We start from the raw sequence: 27026 nt of genomic DNA on the forward strand, positions 1-27026 counted from the left end.
GGGAGTTATTGTACTAAATGTCTGAAAATTAATTTTGACCTTGTATAACTTCACACACAAAGCTCACCTGGGTGTCAACCCATTGACATTTTTGATCGGAAGGTACCTTTGATATCCAAATCTAGCATCAAAACCAAACATTTTCTTTTTCGCCCGTTTCCTTCCAAAATAAGCACATTTTTTCTAATGTGACCTTTGACCTTTTGACCTTGGTTTCAGATGTAGTTTGATCTCCTGATTCAAAAAAACATCACGACAAGTCTGTACAGCCATCCTAACTCCGACAGAAAAACTTTGACCCCATATAACTTCGCACATGAAGGTCACACGGGGTCAACCTATTGACATTTATGATCAGAAGGTACCTTTGACATCTGAAAATGGCATCGAAACTGTAAAAATCCCCAAAACACTTATAGGGCACCAGAGGTCAAATTGAGGTCAAGGGTCACCCAGATGCGGATCGACAATTGGATTACATTGAAGCAACTCCCAACCCTAACAGACAATTCGTTCTCAAGTTATCGCAAAAATACTAGTTTTTTAACATTAATTGACCTTTGGTGACCTCGGATCACATGCATGTTAAATTTCAAAATGTTCCCCTAACCAGTTCACAACTTGTCCCAAAATATCAACCTTGTCACACATTGGCACTGGGAGTTATTGCAGTTTTAATATTTTCGTTTTTTGGACCATAACTGACCTTTGGTGACCTTTGTGGGCACCAAAAACAATAGGGCACACCTTCTCCATATGGCGGATCTGTAGTCCAAGTTTGGCCTCAATCCAACTTTCCCTTATTGAGATAGAGCGTACCCAGCAAGTGTCACAGATGCACACACACACGCACACCCACACACACTCTCCGCCTGCATGAATGCATAGGTTACGATTATCATCGAAACCAAAAACGAAACTTGATAAAGAAACATCACGTGGTAGGTAAATAACCCATAGTAAGTACATTATCCCTATTGTTTGCGGTTGAGGTCAAAGTTCATCTGAGGTCAACAGATGTCAAAATTGAAAACACTTTACATTGGTAAGGCAAACTTCAGTTGAGCTAATACTTGGTGTGTGTGTGCAGTGTGTGTTCACAATAGTTAATCGATATGCTCACTTCAAGGTCATCTGAGGCGGAGAGAGATCAAACTATGAAAACTTCGTCATTTCAATAGCCTGATAAGGGAAACTTCCATTGAGCTCATACTTGGTACGTGTGTGTTCACCATGGTTAGTACAAGATCCACCTTGTTAAGGTCCAAGCTCAAGCCAGGGCAACAGAGGTCGAAGGTCGTGTCATATCAACAGAGGTCTTAAAAAGAAGAAGTCGAATTAGGCTCATGTGTTTTCTGCTAAAGGCAAGGAATCACAAAGCCCTTGGCTTTCTTCTTTAAATATATGACATCATCGTGTATCAGTAGATACCCAAAATGACCACCCTTTAACCGAGTAAAGATTCAATGTAACATTCTGCTACAGTCGAACTGGATTTCAGTCACGGTGATCTGGATAACCTATTCTGATTAAACAGTGGGGTTGAGATTGTGTTCATAGGCAGATCCATCGGGGATGAGGGGAAGGAGGGGGGGGGGGAAGGCTGTCACCCATGTTTCTCCTAATTATATTTATGGGTCCCAATTTGCGTTGCAATTTCATTGTGTCCCGTTAATTGTTGAGGTACCAACGAGATTTATTTATTGATAACAGGAAACACGTTGAAGAAACACTTTAGGCCAATCCGAGACCGCCGTTTCTCCTGATCTTGAACAGGTGTAACAATTTTTTTGTGATAAATTGCTCGAAATCTAAATTCGTCATTATGCGGTTATACATCTAATGGCTTTCCACTATCGTCAGGAACTCAGATGGAAGGCGGTTTGGTTAGTGGTGAAAGCAAGAAAGCAAGCTATAAGGCAATACAAGAGAGGTATAGATCTCTACACTGGCAATTACCGACTATATCATGGAAACTTCTGCAAAATAAAAGATGGTAAGTCCTTCATTTGATAAACATCGAGATGAAGTGCGTTGAGTACGATTACACAGTAATTACACTACGATGGTAAATACGAGTACCAAATATTGTACTCGAATACGACTATGAATCCATCATGATGTCTGATACGATTACATTGCAATGTTGGAAGTTTACGGGGTACGAGTATGAACTCACTATAAATGTTACAGAGTAAGCGAAATGCATTTTGGTAATATCTGGTTTATCACTCGCTTTAGGAGACAAAGGTGAAAGTTGATTGTAACAATAGACAAGAACATCTCCTTTTCCAATAAAAGAAATTTTGTAAAAGAGGAGATAAATGGGCTCGGAACAAATCCAAGTATGACACCAAACAATGCTTTACTTTAAATGTAATTCATTTAGCACATGAAAGGAAGAAGAACTTTCTTTTCCTCACAAATAAGATAAACATTGAGAAGGAATTGCACTGAGTGTTATGACGTATCAATCTATATTTGTATCATATTATGGCCTTTAACCAGTTCCAGTTGGAATATGACATAAACAAGAGAATGAAGTTACACAAATGACTTGCCATCAGCAAAGAACTTAAATGATTATTTATTTACATAAAATGATGAAAGTACTTTGTATCAAAATTTGAGAGATGACCCTTGAAAAATGTGCTCATCAACTAAAGGTTCTTACGTCACACAGAAGACCACCAGTTGCGTTTGTCAGCTGCAGAAACATATTCAACTGGTAAACAGTCAGACTTTTATCACCAGCAGCAAGATGTGTACAAGTCATTACAAAATCGTCAGGAACGATCCGGTGTTGAATGTCATCCAAAAGTGGTCAGATTTTGTTTATATGAAGTTGAAAGAACATTTTTCGTTGGCGTTATTAGAATTGATAAATCTCTGGATTCAATTTAACACTCAGGCAAACACCGATGAGCCTTCTGGTTCTAAAAAAGCTTACCGGACATGCTGCATAAGTTAATGCTGCAGATTTTGAAACCCGCAATATTAATATAAAAACAGAATTAAATCTCTCAAATGTTTGGTGTTTTTTTTTCTGTGAGTATACATGACAAAGCAGGACTAAAGGTTTGCCTATTGTCAACCTTTTAAAAAATAATCATTGGGTATGCTAGAAAGGACCATGCATGCCTACGTTTAGCACAAATATATATATATATATATATATATATATATATATATATATATATATATATCAAATTATATATAATCTAAAAGAGGCTACTATCCTTCAGTTACAAAAAAATATTATTGGAATAAACTTAAGGGAAGACAGTTTCGTTTCCTAATCCCGATGACCAAATGAGACAATAACACCATTATTTACAGCTCAAGAAGTTAAAAGGGATTAGAAAACTCCTGTGTGTAGGCCTAATTACAGACATAATTTATAACCTAAATATGCCTACGAATGCACCATTTCGCGTCTAAAAATGTAATTTGTTTATCTTGGTGGGGGGCAATCTCGATCCCCTTCTTGGATGTTGCCTTCAACAACCTCACGACCATACTCCCTCCTATTTATTAATTTTATTAATAATGTACAGAATAATTTACAGGATACATGTATATATATATATATATATATATATATATATATATATATATATATGTATATATATATATATATATATTTATATATATAGTGGAATTTTTCTGGTGTGTAATTCTTTATTGATTTACTATATATCTGTCATACCACTTGCTACACATTCAATTCTTATTTACGGCTTGGCTTGCCTATAAAGAGTGGTTATTCTGTGTAAAATTGTCAGATTCAAAGCGCCAGGGGTGCACTCTGTACAATCATAACACTTGGGTAATACGCCCTTAATGACAGTTATTCAAAAGCCAATTTATACGCTTTAACACACCAGTAGAATCATTGTGGTCGAGTGGTACAGACTTCGATTCGTGACACAAAGATCTGGGGTTCGATTCCCACCTTCGTCTGATGAGTCCCAAAAGGACGAAACCGGTCGTGAAGTGGAATTTTTCTGGTGTGCTATTCTTTATTGATATATATTGATATATATATATATATATATATTGATATATATATATATATATATATATACAAATATATACATGTATAACATACATACACACACACAGATACATAAATTCATTAACTTCTTCTATACTCTTACAAATGTGTGTAATTACCACCACCTGCCTCTGAAGGTCGGAAAAAGAATTTAAAAACTTAAACAATTTCAAATCTGTCCCATACTCTCATCTGTTTTGTCTTCTCTGGATTGAAGAGAACGCCCCTCTTCGTCTTCTTGAAGAACAGCCAGCAGTTCAGTTACATCCACCTCTCCTCCATCCTCATCGATGGGATGTAGCTCCCGGGGCTGTCTTAGCTGAGGATTGGTACTTCCGGAGGAAGTTAACATCCGTCCATGTGAGTTTTCTCCATCAGGTTCCTTTGCAACAAAAATTATTAAACGTACATTGTAATAGTAAAGTATCCAGAGGAGACTTGACAAGGGATGGTAAGGTCAGTAAAGTCTCAGTGAGATTCCGGAAAAGCATACAATTTTGTAACAAATAAATCAATCAATTTAAAAGAATCAAGGAATGTCCTTTTTCGTGAAACTATAGAGATGCAAAAATGTTGTAACAAGACTTAAGAAAACTTACAGCCATCTCGTCATCCACTGAAAACTGAATGTAATCACATCTTTTAGCCAACAATTCTCCAAGTTCTTCAGAAAGGTCGACGAATTTTGGTCTGTCCGCTGGGTCCTCTTGCCAACATCTGAGCATCAACTGATAGCTAAAAACAGTAAGAAAATCAACAAGCAGGTCGATAACACCCACCAAATATGTTGTTTATTGTAAATTTTGTAATAAAGTACAGGTAATTAATAATATTAGTAAATAACAATACAAGCACAAATATATATATATATATATATATATATATATATATATATATATATATATATATATATAGATAGATAGATAGATAGATAGATAGATAGATAGATAGATATAGATAGATAGATATATATAGATACCTTTGCAGACTGACAATGGATCTATACATTGAAGGAAACTCCCGTTTGGAAGTTTCGAATGTCTGCACATGTGTTGATTGGAAACTTCAGATCACACAGAACTATACTCACATGTCATCTGGACAATGCTCCGCTTTCTCCATACGATAGCCTTCTCGTAACTTATTCACCAGAAATCGCAGTGCCATGCCAGGATATGGCGATCCACCCAATGTAAATATTTCATGTAATACAACGCCGAATGACCACCTAAGAAGTAAAATGAGACAGAATACTTGCACGGCGTTCGTATATTTCTTTCGCCAGATTGAACGTCAAGTTACCTTCATGAAAAAGTATCTTATTGACCACACCTATACAGAAGATTTCCCAAAAATTTCTTTTTATTCCAGAATACCTATATTTTTGCACCCTATAGTACATTTTTCATCGAAAATAATAATGTCACTCCCTGTGTTGTATGTTAAGTACAAGACCCAATATTTTACTCTTTATCGAAATTTACAGAAAAGACGTAGAAAATAACTCAAGCAATTCATGTTGTAAAGATTAAAGCTGCCATTCAAATCGACATATTGAATGATATGATTACTGTAATATACATATACAATTCAAAGAGTAAAGAAAATTAATTTCAAATTAATTTCTCATATTATTGTACAGAAGAAAAAATAACACACAGTACAGTATGAAATAGCATAATATGACGTACACTTAAAACAGAAGTATTGCCAACTGGTTAGTATCCATAAAAAACTTCAATTCAACAAAGGTATTGATAGATTATAGACGAGAAAGATATAGGGGAGAATTAAACTAAAGGGTGGGAGAGAAATGGGAAAGAGAAATAAGAGGAGATAGATATAGAGATGATCGACCAACCCATTAAACAAGAAAGATCAGATTAACAGATGATGACAGGGGTTTAAATGTCAATTCTGTTCAGATTTGTTGTTGTTCTGTTCAGATTTGTTGTTCAGATTGTTGTTGTTGATATTCTTACCTTTTCATTCAACTTCTCTGTGTTTTGTTTATACTACTATTTTACTGTATTCTGAATGTATCTTTATAACTTTAATTTTTTTGTGTTTTGCTGCAGGGCGACAAATTTCCATATCTTATGGACGAAATAAATATCTATCTATCTATCTATCTATCTTTAGCTTGAAAAAACATGAAAAGAAACATATAGAGAAAGAAAAAGGTTTTAGTTTCTAGTGGTACTATGACGTCATCTCAGATTTACCAAATTACAACTCCTCTGTGATATCTCCCTAACGAAACAAGATTTCTGTCAGCTGTTTGGGGAAAGCTGTTTTTCACAAAGATCTCTCTCACATTAGCAAAACAATAATGGTTGTTGTGTTTGTGTCTTTTATTAATTTTACCAAAATACTGAAAGTTCAGATGATCGTGTACACTAGCGGCAAAGAAATTGCTGTCTGAAATTAACTTTGCGTCACGATTTATTGTAAATTTTCCTGGATCTTTAATATATAAACCACCAATATACGTATATACTACCCAAACAATTTCTTAGACCGGAGCAATAAACTAAACTGTGAAGTAATCAAGCGAAATGTATACATTGCGATACTTACACATCGCTTTTCGAAGAACATATCCCACTGAAAATAGTTTCTAGGCTACACCATTTAACAGGTATTTTCTTGTCTGCAGTTTCCTGCCTCTTATATCCTCTCTTGTAGATGTCATCGGACATGCCAAAGTCAGATATTTTAACTTTTAAACCATCACCGACTAGCACATTTCGAGCTGCAAGGTCTCCATGACAACATTTTGCATTTTCCATGTAGGCCTTTCGATAAAAAATAAAGTAATTTTTAATATATATGTTGTGTTTGATTTATGGATCTTACAAAGTCAGCCTATACAGTTATTGGAACGTTCACGGTTTCACATCTCGGTAATCTCTCGAACAGGGACACTGAAACAATAGCTACGCCACTGATAAAGTAAATATTTGCAAAGTTGAAGACTTTTGGAGTCTAACCAATTTGTAGACGACATATGTAGTCAACGGGATTAAAAGACCGAAGTGTGTATCTGGCTGGGGCTGAATATATTAACTTTAACCCTTGAAATGATTATATCGGACCATTTATACACTTACGAACTCACAGGCTCATTTCTAGCTGTGGCGAGAATCACCAATTTATATAATAACCAATGCTGATTGTGATGCAGACATCGCATCCTAACATTCAATGTTATATGGTTAGGCCTACTATAACATCAAGGGTGTTTGAAAGCTCACCATTCCATTTGTGATATCGCGAGCCACAATGATCTGTTTTTCTTCCCCTAAAGAGTATATCGGATCGATGGCTGAACTGCCTTCCTGGTGAAAGAATAAGGTGCAGTGAAGATAGTTATTAGATGAAGTCGAATATGTTTATTGATCAAACAATGTAACATTCGTACATTTATAAACACAGCGTATTTCTAGCAATGCATATCTCAAGCTTGTAATCAGGGGGCGGATCCAGGATTTAAGAAAAAGAGGGTGTGTGGCCGTGTGGTCGTTGATGCCGATTCCCACGTGATCTACGAGTGTGAAGGATTCCTTTAAGGCTAAATTAAATCTTCAATTAGGTCGACACGCACGATTGTGCTAATAACTACCTATAATATTGGGTCATTCCATATTAAATCACCAAATTTTGGAGTATGTTGTAGTTCGACATCTTTTAAAAAATTCCCAAGTTGATTGTATGATTGGAACACCATGAAATTGGCATACTCTGAAAATTTCAGTTGCATTGCTTCACAATTGGCCGATTTCTCATACTTTGAAATTCCGCAATTTGTCGCCACCTTAACATTTTGGCTTTTTCTTGACTTTTGAGGTCTCATTTCTCGGCAATTAAACATCCTACTACCTTTTTATTACTGCTGCCTATAGAATCTATCCCATGAAACAGGAATATTAAAAATTAGGCTCCAAAACATTGTCTTGTGGAGGTGTTTTAGTGATAAATTGCCCCTAAACCATTGCTTCAGGGTACTTGATTCTTTCCGAGGTTATTATGTCTAGTACAAAAAATTCAAAATAATGATTACAATGCTTTCCTATAATATATTTGCAAGTTGTGCAACTCTAAAGTTGCTATTTCATGCTGCAATTCAGCATCAGGAAGGGGTTTTGATGCCAATTTTTTACCAAAGTAACCATGTTAGAGCTGTCAGGGTTTTATACTTTAATTATAAGTATAAAGTCCTTACACCTAAACAAATTTCAGGGTTCTAGCCTTTCTCAATATTAATTTACGAAGTTGTTAAGTTGCTCCGATTTACAAAAGAGGTCGTCTTTGACAGCCAATAACTCAAAACGCGTGTTGAAAAAATCTGATTATTTTTTTTGGAAGAGATATAGTACCACCCTGTTTGTACAAAATATTTCAGGAGGGTACTTCGCCTTATTTTGAAATTAAAAATCCTCAAAGTTTGGGATTTTCACCAAAAAAAAAAAACGTTTTGCCTATTTTGATGTTCCACATGTTTGAGCCTGGGTATTGTACTTCAAGGTCATTCAATTCAATACTGTGCAGTTTTTAATGTCATATGAACAAATACTATTTGGTTTAATTCATTTAATTAAAAGACTTTACTCTAAAATGAATTTCAACCAGTACATACATGTAAAGTGTGTACAGTACATACGTTGTACTGGGTATACATGTACAGTGTGTATTAGTGTTAGGTGTAAACATAGTCTTCTGGCACTCATTGTCCTTATCCAAATGGATTCCCACCAAACATGATAGTAGCCAAGCCATTTTCACAATATTACAGAAAAGTATTAGCACATAAATTAATTTATAGTACTTTAGTATCCTCTAAGGGTAAAAGTACGTCCATCGTAGAGACTGCTTGAGACATTACTACAATAGCATTGTATTTTGAGTTGTATGCAAGTCCAACAGTTTCTTTTGAAAGATGAATCTGGAGCTTTTGTGTTGCTGGTCCTTCCTGTTTTCTATGCCTAACAATTTGAACTGTTAGTTAATGTGAATACCTTTATATTTACACTTACTGTATTAATTACTGTACCCACTTATAAAATCCTTGTCAGCAATCAAAGCATGTCTCTTCAAGTGAGCATGGAGAAAATAAATATTTTCAATGTTGGGTTGTCCATTATGTGGTTTATACACAACTTTGTGAAAGTATTTTTTTTGTATACTGTACTTTATCCATTTGGATAAGGAAAATGAGTAAAAATTGGCATCAAAATTCATTCCTCATGCTAAATCGCAGCATGAAATAGCAACTTTAGAGTTGCACAACTTGCAAATATATTATAGGAAAGCATTGTAATCATTATTGTGTATTTTTTGTACTAGACATAATAACCTCTGAAAGAATCAAGTACCCTGAAGCAATGGTTTAGGAGCAATTTGTCACTAAAAATAGCACATTTTTTATTGAAAAATACAAAAATTGAATATTTGGACACTTTTAACTCCACAAGACAATGTTTTTGTAGCCCAATGTTTATATTCCTGTTCTATGGGACAGACTTTATAAGCATCTGTAATAAAAAGGTAATAGGATGTTTAATTGCTGAAAAATGAGATCTCAAAAGTCAAGAAAATGACAAATTACTTTGTGTGATAAATGGGCCAATTGTGAAGCAATACAACTGAAATTTTCAAAGTATGCTTATTTCATGGTGTTCCAATCATACCAAACATTTGGGAATATTTGGGGAGGGTGCAGCAACAACCATCCGTGATTTGACACGGAATTACCATATTATGTTTGGGTTGAACGGGGGGAGGGTAGGGGGGGGGGTTGGGAGGGTTGGGTTTCAATCACACAATCACACCCCAATTGCATCTGCACCTGGTAACCGCAATATTTAAATAGGGAATATATACCGTCAACGGTACACAAAGTATAAAATGAATGAACTCAAATTTATTTTTCACGTAATCACTGGTTTATTTTTAGCCAATTAAGATTGGTTCCTTAAATTATCAGATAAAATCGCATACATATACGTTACAGAGCAGTTCCATATTATCGCATACAGCTTACAGCTCTAGATGCGTAATTCATTACTGCCATATCATTGCATTCCCATAAAACGTTGCTTTTGTGTGGTAGGAAGAGTAACAAGTGGCATATATAGTCTTTACCTCTCGGCACTTCCTCAAGAAGTTGAGTAAATCTCCAAATTGCATATATTCAGTGATCAGGTAAAAAGGTTCTCTCCTTGAACAGCAGGCAACAAGGGACATGATATTTCTGTGTTCTCCAAGTGAGGAGAGTAACTTCATTTCATCTAAGAGGTCTTCATTAGCCTCGGCGAAAGCGCCGACTGTGAAGAAGTGTAAAATAAAAACGTACTATAAACGAATGCAATTACAACATCTTTGGACATGAAATGCAAAATACAGGGAATATTCTTTCCATTCTTTCAAACTTAGTTCGACATGGTTCTAAATCGAATTGTATCCCAAAGGGATACATTGGGACGGAAGCAAAGTAAAGAGCTATTTATATGATCAGCAATCCCATATGAATAAAGCCTGTGAATTTCCAAAATAACAGTTGGAGAATAATTTCCTCCGAGAAATAATGTAATGTTAATTCATAAATAGAAAACTAATTTGGTCAAATTATCAACAAATTTGTCATTGCAGAGAATTTTTGAGACGAACAGCACGATCTGACATTGGCCTAGCAGGAAACAACAGGGCAATTATAGCAGTTATAGAAATTCGTCCTCAAAGGAGATTCAACATTCACACAATCCCAATATGGTGTGCACTCTCAGGCCCTACAGACAACACAGGGTCCCGACGGGCGTCTCCAGCGAGATGGGTGGTTACTTTTTCAGTCATTGTCACCGTGCACCCCCCCCCCCCCCCTCCCCCCGCATTGGTGACGCCGTGGCCACTGATTTCTTGGCTACCTCAAAACTCTCATAAGAGCTGTAGTACGGCATCGAACACGAGGAGTCGAACTCTTGTCTTTGATATGTCTCGCACTGGAGACTGAATCCACACAATTCCGCAAGTATTTATTTCTTTTCTTTGAAAATGCTAGCTATTTATTTGCTTACGTCTGTTAAGACATCCTTTTCTTGGGCGGAAAATCAAATGACTGAATGATTATGAAGCCTCTGTAGATTTGTAATAATGTGTGAAACTAACATAACATATTAATATGGAAAAAAAAACATAACAAGCTGCTTGAAATCTCTGTTCTAATCTTTCTCTGTTTCAGAACTACTAAATATACGTTATACGGGAAATGCAAAATACCTTTTGTGGTTTTAACAGCGACAGCCATATTGTCAGGATAACCAATGAGTCCAGTGATAACTCCCTTATACACAACACCGAATTCACCTTTTCCGAGTTCTTCTTTTAGGGTGACTTGACAGAGGTTTATCTCCTTGGATTTTAGTAGAGGTTCCACATCTCTGGTGTTCTCTGTAAATATTATAGTCTTCCTAACATAATTGTTACGGAACAAACGATACACATGGCATACTGTTGAAAAAGGAGTGATTATTCAAGCGGCTCTATCGTTCTTATCCATAGTTATTCACGGAAGTCATTCAAAATGGATGCAACAACACGTTTTTTGACGGGCACGCAAAATTACTAATAGATGGGAAATGGCTTCCACGAATTTACAAATATATGTTTTTGTTTTACAGGTCATAGAACGAATTCTTCTACAAGGGCACGGAAAGGTGTCTTCTGCAAGAACACGGAACACCAGTGGCACGGGAATAAGTCTTCTAAAAGGCAAGGAGCAAAATGAACCAAATTTGACTTCATGATTACGGAAGAACAATTTATCTGTCCACCTATATATGAAGAATTTTGCAACTTAATGATGACTAAGAATGAAAAAGACAGAAGTGAAAAGAGCATACCCAACTGGATACGAACAGTCTGGTAAAGTCTCCTTCTTTTAACGAGAAAAAAGAGTATCAGACTCAACAGTAAGACCAGAATGACTGTAAGACAGACAACCAGTAGGAGACTGTTTGGTGCAACTGCAACTGAAGCTATGAATAATATATAATGGTACTCAGTAAACCGGAAATTGTTAGCATGTGTTGAAAGAGATTATAAACATAACCTGTGAGTAGTATATATCGTGCTACTTCACTTCCCCCCAGGGAGCCGCAGGCACCCGTTTTGGGGGGGCCGTTTCCCGTTTCTCGGGAGCCGTTTCAGGAGCCTTCGTTTTCCGAGATCGTCATCGATGTTGTCATCGTTTATTTAAGTTATGCGTAAAACAAGTCGTAACATGTTCATCATTTAATTTAAGAAACGGACAAGACGCGTTGTAACGCGAATAGATAATATGATGTCAACGTTTTCTTGTGAATGCGCCAATAATGAAGATTAAATGTTTCAGGACGGTATTCATTTGATTTCGCATCAATATGAAGGAGGAGCGAGTTGTTTCAAATCAAGCACACTACTAGCTGGTTACCATGGACGACAAAGAAACATTTCCAGAAATCTCAGACGAATTGAACAACGCCGGCTGGCGTACGTACGTGGCAGAAAGATAAACCCTAGTTTGTGAACCAAGAAACGAATCAGCGCATCGACGAATTCCCGAAGCTTTCGAAAGACATTTCAGGTTCATCACCAAACTTGACGCTTTTTGAGAATTGTATCGTAGATTACTTCATTGATTTGGAATTGCTCATGAATACCGTTCTGTAGCAAATCCCAACATAACGATGACATCATATCATGTCATCATATCATGTCATAATACAGTCGCGTTACAACTCGTTTTATGCGTTTCTTAAATTAGATGATGAACATGTTAATTACGACTTGTTTACGCATTACTTAAAATAAACGATCACAACATCGTTGACTTCCTCGGAAAACAAAGGCTCCCGAAAACGGCTCCCGAAAAACAGGAGACAGCCTCGGAAAAACGGGTGCTTCCGGCCTTTAGAGGGGGTCTCTCGAAACGGCTTCCGAAAAACATTTCAAAAAACGAAGGCTCCCGAGACGGCTTCTGAAAAACATGAGACGGCCCCGAAAACGGGTGCCTGTGGCTCCATGGGGCGGGGGGGGGGTGGTGAATAAGTAGCACGATACTACTCCTGTGATAGTTAAAATATGGTAATCTTAAACATATGACATTTTTAGGATGACTTTCAATGGGATGCGCAAGAATTTAGGCCAACGTGGCTCACCAATCACGCTTAAGAATGAGCAGAGGGTGCTGCGATATCTGTCCTATCTTGCTACGTGAAACTCGACAAGTTGCAATCTATGAGTAAAGATGATAACGAACGGTACCGTGAGTTGATCACCTGTATCTACAATGTTCTTTCGAAACCAAGTGGGTGAGGGAACAGTAGTCTATGTCGAAATCTGCTTTCCTTAACGTGTTGATCTATGCAGATAACATTGTGAATATTCATCCAGTTCTATATAGTATGGATATAGAGGGGATAGAAAGGGGCAAAAAATACTACGGCACCTGTCAGCGTCACTCTTACCTCAAACTTTTCCAGCTAGGCCACTTCTGGTCCATTATGTAGTTATTGCATAGTGTGTGTGTTGTACCCCTATAACATTATACTGCTTACGGTTCCAGTTTCTACATATCTACGTTGACAGTTGCACATTATCATTTGTTTATGTGATTTAAATACCGGAATTAATTATATTTCTTTTACATGTGTTCAAGTTGCTAAGTTGTGTATTATGGATGTATGTATTCAACCTTTCAGTTCACGTGATTTCTCGTAATGTGCCATGACATGGACTTAGTGCACACACGCACACACAATATAGCCGCTCATTACCAAGCCCACCGTCTTTAGTGTCATTTTTCTAAATACAAAAATTTCGCTACTGCTAGGGTTTTTTCCCTGTTTTTACCAACAAAAAAACCCTTTGTGGTTGGTGTTTCATTATTTCTCTATTTCTTTATTCGAGTTTACTACCCATTCACAGCATCAGAAAATATACATAGAAATGTGAGAGGGCGTTATAAAAATGGTACAAGTACACCTGGCTAACTTCAGTACTACATGAACATACTCTCAATAAAGTAGCTCACCTTCTGTACAATAGCCGAGTTCCACACAGTCCTCTGTTTGTCTGGATAGTGTAGTTATCACGTCAAGATCAACATCATAAGTCGTGTTTGCAGTTTCTGTGTTTCGAAATCTCACACAAAAATACTGGAAATCATTGCAACTTCCACCGGAGAGATCTATTTCGTAATGCAGTCTTTCCCATGCCATCCAAGGTGGGTCATTTTTACGTTGGTCATACCCTTTTGAAGAGTCCTTTTCTGAGAATACTGTTTCCTTGATTTGATTTTTCCCGCCATCTATTCTGGAAGTTACCCAAGCCGTTAATTCCCAAAGATTTGTGCCCAGAATAAATCTTGATGTCTTTTTTCGATCGACGGTTATATTTAATCCAAATGTTACATTCAATGTTTGCGTTCCAGCAGTGAAATTTTGGTCACTTATGTAGATGATGCTGGTACTCTCTGGGTACAAACCTGGTAAAGTAAGAAAGCAAATGATCGTAAAACATGCGTAATACGCTATCGTTGACAGGTTATAGAAAGCCTTTGACATCCAACACACCAGTAGATTAACTGTTGCCGAATGATTAAATTTGATAGGTCTATGACACGAAGGTTCTGGTATCATATCATATTATTATTATTATTATAGTTGTTTTTATTATTATTGGACTAACTAACTGTGATTTTGGACTACCTAACTGTGATGTTGGGTTAACCACAACCGTATGCTACTGGGTTATACTGGGATATATGTTCTTTAAATATTATATCTTTGTCTTGCAAAGCCCCTTTTTCTGACAGTGTATATTAGTATTAAGGATACTTCCTGAGTTAGGGAATGCTTACTGGAAGACCAAAAGGAAGCCTCCGGAGCAAAACACTTCATGAGTCGGCTTCTCAACCTAGCCTTCGCTCTAGCCTATCACACTCAAGGAGTGAAGACTATAACTCTGATACAGAGGAAGGTGATTTTGCAAGGGACATAAACTCCGGTATTGTTCGGCTACGCAAGATTCTCCTTAAAGAGATATAGTCCCTTCAAGATGATTTCAACAAGGCAATTGAAGACCTGAAACTGTCAATTACTGAGCTGTAAAGCCCTCGACGAAAAAGAGTGAAAAAGATCACCATGCCGGTCTACTAAACAAATAAGAGCGGTTCTCAATAAGAAAATAACTTACGTATAGTTGGATTGAAAGACGACTGACAGAAAAGGAGGACTATCAAAATTGCAAAAAAAGGTTTCCGAAGAAGTTTGGATAACATCCTGTTTCCCATCTCAATTGCTTTGGGTGCTAACGTTAAGATGTTAAAAAACCCTTCTTTAGTATTAATGATATCTCAGTACCACGTTTATATAGTCGATATCTATTTTTTAAAATTTTTTTTTGCTCTTTACTCTTTGCTGTATCGATGGCCGACCCTTAAAATCTGTTTTAGTAATGTTAGAGGAATAAGACCATCAGTCAATCGTAGGCAGCAATTTAAACATTTTTACCGCCATACTTTTGATATAATCTTAGTTCAAGAAACGCATTATACTCCAGATGTTGAACAAATCTGGTGAAATGAATAGGGTGGGCCAATTTGATTCTTTCATGGCACGGCTCTTAGCAAAGGGGTTGCTATAATTTTTTAACATAAAACTTCTCTTTACTATACATATAAGGTTCGCTGTGATCAAGATGGTAGATGAATCAGCAATGACATTCCCATCGATGCTACAACTTTAACTTTACTCTGCACGTACGGGCTAAACAATGATGATCCTGGTTTTTGCATTAGTATTACACGCAGTTTACACAGCTTTCATTGTCAGGCTATTATATGGGGCGCAGACTTTAACTTTGATCATAATCACTATTTGTCTGAAGAGCAAAGTAGGGGAGTGAACACTCTCATTGTAAGCCTGACAACGACCCTTGGTTTCTAACTGAGTACAAACCAATCTCTTTTACTAAGTACCGACTTTAAGATTGGTGCAAAAGTGTTAGCTCGCAAATTGAAAGGTATTATTAAGCATCGTGTCGGGGATAATCAAACGGGGTCTATGGTGATTAAAGTTATTGGTGAGAATATTAGGTTTATATTTTTTATCTTATAAACCATACACATGACAATACGACTCATAGTCTCTTGTACAGTAATAGTACTGCTTGTGTATGTCACAATGGTAATTCTACCGGTACCTTTTGTATAAAAGGAAGTGTTAGGCAAGGTTACCCTCTGAGCTCGTTTCTGTTCTTAATCTGCGCTGATATTCTCTCTAAATGTAATATTATTATCAATAACATTACTGGTATTAATTATTTATGGTCATGAATTGAACGTTCTACAGTATGCCGACGATACTGTTATTCTCTGTGATGGTAGCAATGACTCGACTCTTGAAATGCTCAACACCCTAAACATTTTCAAGCTGTCCTCTGAACTTAAGGTGAAGTTTCCAGAAACTCAGGTCTTTCCGCTAGGTTCCTTTATTACTCCACCCGATTATCTCTCTGACCTGAACCTGATTCTCAATTATGGCCCTATTAAGTTTCTGGGTATAATTTTCACGCATAATGGCAACGACGGCTGAACTACCAGCAAAAACAATCTAGACTTAAAAATCAACTTCTGTTGTGGAGTATTAGAGATATGACTCCTATGAGACGAAACATAATTGTCTTTTCTATTAGCCAATTGGTGTATCTGTTCCATGTTCTTCCAAACCCTCGTAAGGATTGTATTAACAAGGTTCATAGTATTATTTTCGACTTTATTTGGCATAATGCTCGTGATAAGGTCAGTAGAGATACTCTGATCAACCCTATTGTTCAAGATGGGTTCAAAAGTATCTGTGTGGATTGCTTTGTCAATACCTTAAAAGCTTCTTGGGTTAAACGCTTACTTGACAAGTATGGTACGGGTTACTGGAATACTTTTTCGATGCTTCTCTTTCCCATTTTGGGAAGGAACTTTTGTTTAATTGTAACTTTAACGTAAACGATATTGTTAAAATTAAGAAATATTTTCATTAGACAGGTCTGCATTGCATGGTCTATAAGGCTACTTGTGTTACTCCATCCCAAAATTTCGAGAGACAGATTATCTGTAATAACCATTTCATAAGAATGAATATTTCAACAATCAATTTTAATAAGATCCGTCAAGTCGGGATTATGTACATCAAGAGCTTTTCAGAAGTGATGCTTCTCCAATTTCTTATACTCAGTATTGAGATAAATTTAATCTGACAAGGCTCCCCTTGACATCATTTTTCGGTATTCTTTCTGCAGTTCCTCCTGCTTGGAAATGTTCATTTCAGGCTTTGGTAGCCACCGCTCCAGAAGATCATCTCATAAATGTTATTTCTAATACTCCAAATCTTTCAAAAGCGGTTTACTGTCTCTTAATCTGGCCTATTTCTCTTCCTCCACGTGCGTGTGATGAGTGGAACTTGCTCTTTAATCTCAATTGTGATAACTGGTAAATCATTTTTAAAATCCTTTTCCGTACTCTCTACGAGACCAACGTTCAGTATTTTCAATTGGAGGTATTTTCTCCAACGTCTTCTTGCTATCAATACGCTTAATCTATATATAATGACAAAAAAAAAACAATTTCCCTGCCATCACTTTCTGTAAAATGGATACAGAAACCATAAAGCACCTATTTTGAGACGGCCATGTAACCTCCTGTCTTCTATTAGATACCGATCAACTAGTTGGTTACAATTTAATGTTAGATCACCCAAAATGAACTGTTCATTTTCCATTGTAAATATCATTTATATAAGTGTCGAAGTTGAATGAGATTATGCCAAAATGTAACGAGTTTTTTTTACAAAATGAAATGAAATGAAAGTAAGTTTATTGTACTACAGAACTGTTTTGCTCATCTCCTAAGACTGTTCGAAACTTGATCTGTTATTGTTAAATGTTTCGTTGTGTTTACTGCAGGGTTGTTCTATGTTAGTATAGTACGATTTGTAACATTGGTCAGTATCATTACTTAATTCGGAAACGAAACAATTTTACTGCTACGAAAAAATAAGCTCTTATGGACAAGGCTCTACTCACGATAAGGATAAACAGGACAACACTCCTCTGTAACGTCTTTTCCTTCCATTTCTTTTTCTTCACATTCGGCACCGCATATTTCAATCTCGCATGTCACTATTTTATTGCGACATGTGCATGTTGTGCATTTATCAAGCTCCAATCTTTCGTTGTCCCGAAGAATATGTTGCTGATAGTTACATTCAGTGTAATCTTGATTTCATAAGGAATAATGATACATCTTTTACAAGTCAACGAATATCTGAACAAGTTAAGTGTTAAAGTAATACAGAAAATAAGGTGTCGTTAAAAATGTTACAAATATTTTGATAAATTCTTTAGCAATTTTTTCACCAAACTGACTAATTGTTCACATACATGTTAACAATTTGCCACAAATTAAATTAAAATTTCACAATCTGTAGATAAATGATAATTGGTTACTTTAAATCTCGTAAATTCAACGATATGCAACAAATGATTAACTACGCTCGCATCGGGGATATAATCGTTAGAACATATTGCAGCAAAACAATAATTTGATCATTTGATAAATGTCGAAAATAAAATTTTGCAACAAACCAATTAATTTTGCTTGCTTCGGAATGTCATCATTTCAACATTTTGCAGCAAATGATGAATTGCAGCAAAGTCATAAAGAGAGATCTTAATATTTTGACGGCATTTGAACGTTTCCAAAATATAATTAATTACGCCCGTATCGGATTATCACCCATTCAAGAATTTGCAGTAAAATGATGTATTGTAGCAAAATTGCAGAAAAAGATCCTAATATTTCGCGGCACTTTAACGTATCCATAATATTGCAAAAATATTTTAATTGATCAATGAAAATTCATCCATTGACCAATTTAAAATAAAAAAAAATGTCGAATTGCAAAATTATATTTACCTATAGTAACAGTACATTTCGCAGAAAATTGTTGAGATGCGAAGCCATTGACATGAAGTGAGTAATTCTGTATTTAGTTGTTAAAAGAAAATGTCAAATTGTCTAATGTTGACAAGTAGTAAATTCGACAACTTTCCGCATTATGTTGAAATACAAGGGAGTTATTCAACAATTTGCAGAAAAGTAATCATTTAGTTGTGTGAACATTTCAACATTTTTATGCCACCTCAACAATCCCATTGTCATCACTTGATTAGCGGTTTTGAACAATCCTGGCACACGAGTCAGTACTACTTGGCTTGTTATGAAACGGTCCTTAACGAATGGTATTGAGACTTGCCATCCTTGAAACGAATTTTGCTACCATCGTGCTATATGCTTCGTGTTGCTGCACTAAAGTATTTGATGAATAACGCAACTTCTAGAGAGAATCGGAATGCGGCATAATCTTGTTACTAATACTCCTTTTCATTCCTTCCATTTTTACCTTTTTTTTTGTATTTTGTCTTGAACGCATTACACCAAAAAAGGAACACGATTACCCTCCCTTATTGGCATCGTACGCAAGCAAGGAACGTGGACCTGTTAGGTTTTCGTTACAAAAAATCATCACAGTTACATTTAAAATGTGGATACTCACTTTTGCACGTTCCAAGACGTACACAATCAATCAGTCTTTCTTTTTGCGATTGAAAGGTGAAAGAAAGGTTATAAAGCGGCATTGTTTGGGAATGTTGTCCAAATTCAACGCAAAAGTATTTGTAGTCATCACACGTGGCGTTTTTAAATTGCAATGTTCCCCCCAATTTGGTCCAGTACATTGGTGGATAGTTTGGCTTAGAGTATTCCATTGCTGCATTCCTATCATTAAAGATGTTGTCTTGAAACGCAAATGTCGGTCCTGAACCATTTTCGTTTCGACTGAACCAACTGCTTAGTTTCCAAAGTTTCTGACCCCTGACAACTCTTGAACTTTGCTTTCTGTTGACTTTAATGTCCAGGCCAAACCGGAAATGTTTCGTGTCACCCACCGTGAATGAGAAGTTGTTGAAGCCAGTAATAGTTGCTTCAGATACGATAATTCCTAAAGAAACATGAAATATATATATATATATATTTATATGTATATATATGTATATATATATATATATATATATATATATATATATATATATATATATTATACCAAGTTAGGTATACTATACATGCAGCAACAAAATAGTAGTTAGATACGGTGTTGTAAGTACAAATTCTCTTTTCCCTCGGTGCCAATGATCGAACAACAGTGATATTGACAAAACGACTCCTAAGTTTAATGGAATACAATGGATTAACGTATTGAGAATTCATGCAGTTTGGTATGAGTTCATTGCTGTTGTCCATGTCAAAGCAACTGTGTGTTCAAGTAGTTCATGTGTACGGTTACATGAAAATACGAATTCAATATGCTATGGCATAGTTCCCAAACCTATCTTTCTTTAAGAAACGATATTGTTAATCGTATTAATATTTACGTATCTTTAACAGTTTCAGACACACGTTTCCTACTATTACTTTGAATTGAAGATTATCCGACAACTTGTGTGACACTAGTGTTTTTTCTTTGGTTTGGTCAACGTCCAGAGATCGCAAAATGAATTGCAGGTGCAAATGTATGTCTTTACCTTAACTTTACATAACATGGTAACGTTTCCTTCTCTCTTCTAATTCTTGAGTTGTCTGTATGTTGGTTAACGAGGAAATTGGAAAAGCTTGCCGCATTGCGTAAAAGTTGTGAACATGAAGACCACCCTCGAACATGTTAATCATGACGGGAGCCATATTTGGCCCATGATTCTGACATGTTAGTGAATTGTCCAATTGCCCGTCCACATATTACACAGAGGGTTATACAATGTATATTGTACACATGTACTTACTGTATGGACATTGTGGACAGCATTCTTCACGGATGACTACGATATCAATTGATCCACACCCAGCATCAGAAGGACAGCTTTCAATTTCACATGTTGTTGTTCCATTGAAACATCTACAGTACGTGCACGGATCTAGACGCACCCCTTCGTTATGCAAAAGAAACTGTCCCCGGAAAGAGCAAGGATTTTGGTCCGTTATGTCGACTGAGATATAAATTTTGGACACTTATACACGTTATTACATTTGGAGACAATTTGTGATATCTCTTATTAATGTGATACACGTTTAAAACTGCTTTCTAGTGACACTCCCCAACTCCATCGCTTGTACACAGCTTGTATAGAGTGATGCATGTGTATTACCAAACAACTGCTCAATATGTGCATTATAAAACTAGGAAGATTTTAAGTATAAAAAGAGTTTATCTACTGTAAGAGATTGCAAACGGTGAGTGGAAGAGTGTGAGGGGTGGGAGGAAACACGAGGCTGCTCTTCTCATTATAAATGATACGTTTCCATCCAATTGTTCCACCTAGATATGAACTCAATGCTTTAATTGCTACAAACAGGAGATTTAATTCATGGAATTTCATAATCTGAACAAACTGCATTCATCACAAACAAATGAAAAAACAAAAATGACATCACAAACAAACGACAAAACGAAAAAGATGTAAGCATAAAAAATGACACATATTTGTTATTATTATTGTCATTTTTCTTGCGCTCCTTATCTAAATCTGTTTGATATGACAACTGGCTCTCTTGCGGAAAGGACATTATCTAAAATCTTATCTCTCTTTTACTTACCTGTACAACATCACCATCATATGAAACCAGAGATATAAGAAGACATATTCGATGATATACACAGATCTTTTTAAGTAAGAAACATGGATTGACCAACATTACCAATTATTTCATGAAGTTGAAGAGTAATATATTACAGGGGTTTCTCTGTGATTTCTCGTGTGAGAGCCTGCATGTGGAAAGGCAGGGGAAGAAATCGCCACCATAAATTTTCAGGGACGGCAACAGATTGCAGGGCAATCTGCTTCATAAAGGTCTTCGTCATTAGCCATGTAACAAGTGAAGGGAAATTTATCATTGACTTTAAACACATGTTATAAGCTACTCGTATGCTACTTAATGTATAACTAATAAATAGTCATTGCTTATCACAAATAGGTAGGCAGTTATGAAAGTATTTGCTATGTGATAATGAGAAGGCATGAATGCTGAGTAATCAGCGTATTAATTTACATGCAATTGACATGAGGACAACCTTTAATAGTTTGTATTGAATTTAGCCTCGAATGGTAGTGCACCGCATCACTACTTTTTTCCTAGTACTCGGGGCTTGCTGGAATCATTCCACTCATACTACTGTGCTTTGTAAATTCTGGTTAAGAAACGTTATTGAATGGGCTAAGGGAGTTGCCCAGAAAGTTTCTGTGATGTCAAAATGGAATCCGAATGTTAGCCGCTGAGAGTTAGTGAATTTGGCTCCATATTTCAGCCACCGAAATGGGCACCGTCAATATTTGCCTTGGGATTCACGGGGTTGGCTCCATATACCGGCCACAGTTTTATAGCCCACAGAACGCTGGGAAGATTTGGCGCCGATTTTAGCCGCAAAAACTACTGCTTTTTGACCAGGGACAGAACTTTTGTAATCGTAGCTCAGTCTTAGCCGTGAAATATGTGCATTCTTCAAGAGGTGATATAAGAAGATATATTTCTTGAAAATTTACCTGGAACAAGCCGTTCATATTGTTTACCAGTGAGTATTCGTGGATAATTATGTATGTGTAATATTTGTAAGACCAGGGATCAAATAAGTATTTGCAAAATTAATATGTAAGTTAAGAACGATTCTGTCAAGATATTTCAAATATTAATATCCATTGAATAATTATGGTTAATATTCCCGATTTTATAATGTCGAGACAGTCGTGTAATTGTTGAAAACATTGTCAAATTGTTAAATGAAGTTGTTCTTGTGTGAATGCCGATAATTCGAACTGCACATTTTGCATAAATTGCCAAAAAGGAGCAAATTGAAGTCAACTATATCGTTTAAGTCAAATGATTTTGAAGATCAGTGGTTTATACATAAGTTGTAGTGAATTTATTTAGAGTTACCGTTCTGTAAAGAAATGAAATCGAGTTATTTCGCATTGAATATTCGAAATCAGCATGAAAAGTATTGATATGCAGGGGTTGATTAAATGGTCAGACAGATCGACTTAAAAGGAGCACTGTCGTGGATATCGAAACGTTTTGGTATGATGATTTTTAGGCATATTTGGTATATGCATTTGGACGGTATCTTAGATATGGTTTTGTTAATCCAATGTTTAGGGCTATATTTTGGTTATCCGTAGCTGGTCATCCGTAATTGGGTCATCCGTGACCGGTATTACTTAGCGTATGAAGTGAACCGTCCCTTTACCCCAGATGAACAGACGGTTAACATGGATAGAACATTTCGCGCCATTTTCTAACAGCTGACCTGTCTTTGACCTCTTTTGGGAATCTGTGAGCATTGACCTACCACATGCATGTCTGACAATTCCTGAGTGATAGTTTGTTCTCTGCCCGATTAATTAACCTGTAGGCTAATAGACCGATATAAACCTCGTACAGTTTTGCAGTAGTTTTGTTGTATTTGTCACACTGGAACCCTGAAAGATCATTTTGTGACCATTCTGATACATGATTGTTCATGTTTCTAATTATCGCTTCACCGTATGAATTTATTATAATTGCGATACCGTAGTTAATATTCCTAACGCTAGGCTCAACATTGACAGCATACGCTATAGCACTTAGTAAACGGCATAAGAAGGGCTGCACACACTTCCAAAGTCTAAGAATCAACATACGTTTCCAACATGCCTTGATAAATCCTTGAGTGTCCTTTTGGAAACTTCAAACGGCACCTTACGTGAATATTAGCAATAAAGGAAAGCCCAGACGGAACGCCCTGCACCAAAACTATCGCTTACTTTCCAACTTCGGTATATGTATCGTGTGAAATACTATAGTCGACGTGAAACAAGCACCAGTTGCAGTAGCTAGGGAAGAATAGAGCACGTGGCCTGATATGTTTGCGTTTGTTATGTTTTGACCTCTACGTATAAACAAAACGGGCCGCATGAACTACGATTCATATCATACGTATAATGAAATTGAATGTTTTCGTTTATGCTTCCCTGTGTTCCAGCTCTTTTCATTTGACTATATAGATGATCGTCTGCGTGAATTGTGTAGTTAGTACATAGGTCTTTACTTCCCTAAAGTATAGCAGCTTATTGTTGAAAGGTAAATCTACAGCACGACAAACTTTAAAAAGAAGTTTTCTGATGACAAACAATGTGAAACTCACATAGAAGAGCAAAATATTCCACGTACACTGCTAAAGTTGACAATCACATCCCAATATCTTGCCCAAACTCGAAGAATGGTCGATTCAGTGCGACCTGTTTCGATTGGCTAAACATTCAACTACGCCCTGCATGAAGTTGGATTAAAGTAGGAGGTCTGTGGTGCCATCGGGACAAATGGCGTTTATCAAAAGCTATCACATGAATACTATATAATCTAAAGCGCATATAAATCATATTTTAAATAAAAAACATAAACATAATTGAGGTACAAAGTTGAACACAAACTGAGGCTAATGGAGTGTCGTTTTTTCGTATTTTAAGTATAGTATATCGTCCCGTTTTATGTAAAACACACGAAGCAGTGAAATACTATATAACTTTTACCTGAGCTGGCGGAGAAAGTGTTACTCCGATATCCAATTCCATCCGAGGGTTCAGCATCACTAACAGCTAACAAGCCGGCACAATTTAGAACAAGAAATAAGGCACTAAGACATCTCTTTCTTCCCTCCATATTTCCTTATATCGGTACTTCTTCAGCTATTTTACACGGAGAGAAATGTGCATACTGGGAACGACTATAAACGAGATCTCTGCTCTACCTATTTGAACAAAGTATATGGGAGCTTCAACGGGCCTCCTTCTCCGCTCACAATTTCTTTCAAAGTCTACAATCGAGAACTACCGGAACTATTTCACTCTTTTTAAAACTTATGATTGAGTAATACTAGCTATGCTTTGGCAGATTTGACGATCAAACTCAAAAGCTGATTTTACTTGAATAAAGCATCGCATACTTCTGCCATCTTCCTCTGTATGAATTGTATTGAATGTTTTTTTTTTGCTTTTTATAATTTCATTTAGCATCCAATGTCCGATGTAAATGTTTTAAAGTTAAATGGGTCTAATCGGAAATAATTTACCCAGTGTGTTGTGCTATGATAACCCGTGGGGCTTGGAGTTCAAATTTCGACGTAATACCAGTCATACAACTAATAGTTTAATGGCCAGCATAGAGCATGTATAATATTTGTTACTGACGTTCAGTTGATAAGCCATAACCACATCTTCTTTCGAATTATCTAATTGTGTAAATTCTTGGCATCCGTACAAAGAAAAAAACTTAACCACATTTGATTACAGGCTTTATTTGTCTCTCCAATTACTGTTAAAACCAGAACAAGGAAGTTTACACAGGTCAACCACAAGTTAAGTATTTTGTTCACTAACTTCAGAATGAATGCATAGCAATGATGTATTATTCATCATAATCACCTTCGTGGAGCTTATTGTCTGAGTAGAGAGCGGTTGAAAGAGTGGGCGGAGGGGGGGGGGGGGCTGGGGATAATGATGGGACATGGCATCAGGTACAGATGTGTCCACCCAGTTTGATAATAATTATTGTGTGTTGTATTTGTACATGGTGATGTGACAAAAAGCAAAATATGTGAAAATGGAGGATGCAAAATGGAACAAATTAAAGTTGAAGAATTTAAAACAGTTGTAGATGTTGTACCGCTTTTACCTTTTATAGGTCAATGTAGTCCTACTTTACTTTTTGTAGCTATTGTAATATTCTGTCTATACCAGTGGGGAAGGTGTGGGGGACTTACGTACCCGTTATTTTCCCTCAGAGAAATTGTTGTTTCTGCATGGAGGGTTAAATGCAAAATAGTGTTATCATTCCCATCATTTTAATACATTTTTGTAGTACAACTTTCATATAGAATGAGATTTTTCTCAACTGTTTGGGATTTTTCATTAAACACAAGCTTAACATATATCATAATAATGGCAAATGGGTTTGCTCCTTTTTAATTTGTGTAGTGTAACTTACCATTATTGAACCACAAAGTGAAATGCACTTAATAAGGAAGTAAGCAATTTCAACATCGCAAGAGGTCATTGAACAAAAAAAATTATAATTTCAGGATGGAGTAGAAAGTTTTAAATATATTATTCTATATGGAAATTCCTTTTGACGTTCATTAATGATACCCGCATTTTAAATCTAAATGGAATCCGTTACACGTTAAAGCTACGTGTTGCTACAATATGTCCAAAGCATGTATAACATAAAACGTAATTGGTTATCATCAGTCCAGCGATTTGGGCTTCCAAGAGAGTTATCAACAGTTGAGTTCAGAACAAAAGATTTTGTGTCGCCCTACATTTTAATGTAACATATATATATTTTTATATATTTCATTTTTAATTTGCAAATATAACCTAATTATCTCTTTCTGTGATGTGATTTCGGTGGACTGTCCATAACTACATGTATTTTCCAGATGGTAGGCTATCTTCTGTTAGTTAACGGTAGATTTTAGTACCGCTTAGTTTTGTGAAGGATTCATTGCAGGCAATACCTTTAACATCTCCCTTCCAACTTTCCAAGACATTATCATCAGGCTTCAGCAATGAAATTTATGAGAGTATCATTTATCCTAAGACTTCTGCAATTGGAGATACATAACACATTTATGCTGGTATCCAACGTAGCCTGATGTTGAAGATATTGCGGTTTCGAAATCTACTCCAAAGTTTAATTGCTAAGTAAGATATCACGGGATGACTTAACGCAGTATTTTCTAGTGCAAACATGCTATAACTCCCTATTGCGGAGATGACATTTTCACCCCCCCCCCCT

The 27026-nt window shown here is 36.3% G+C and overlaps 1 protein-coding gene across 1 annotated transcript; it reads right to left on the reverse strand.

Moving 5' to 3' along the window:
• Positions 1-4226: 4226 nt before the first annotated feature.
• On the reverse strand, positions 4227-18241 carry LOC139984455 (fibroblast growth factor receptor 3-like). The gene is made up of 10 exons (XM_071998370.1): positions 18173-18241; positions 14127-14579; positions 11956-12090; positions 11333-11503; positions 10202-10383; positions 7315-7398; positions 6638-6855; positions 5148-5285; positions 4657-4792; positions 4227-4439 (listed from the first exon to the last, which is right to left on the reverse strand). The coding sequence occupies exons 1-10, from the start codon at positions 18219-18221 to the stop codon at positions 4227-4229; spliced, it is 1779 nt and encodes a 592-aa protein (XP_071854471.1). The 5' UTR covers positions 18222-18241.
• Between the last annotated feature and the right edge of the window lie 8785 nt (positions 18242-27026).

This window comes from Apostichopus japonicus, chromosome 17, assembly GCF_037975245.1.
Source record: "Apostichopus japonicus isolate 1M-3 chromosome 17, ASM3797524v1, whole genome shotgun sequence".
In the NCBI taxonomy this organism is placed as follows: Eukaryota; Metazoa; Echinodermata; class Holothuroidea; order Aspidochirotida; family Stichopodidae; genus Apostichopus; species Apostichopus japonicus.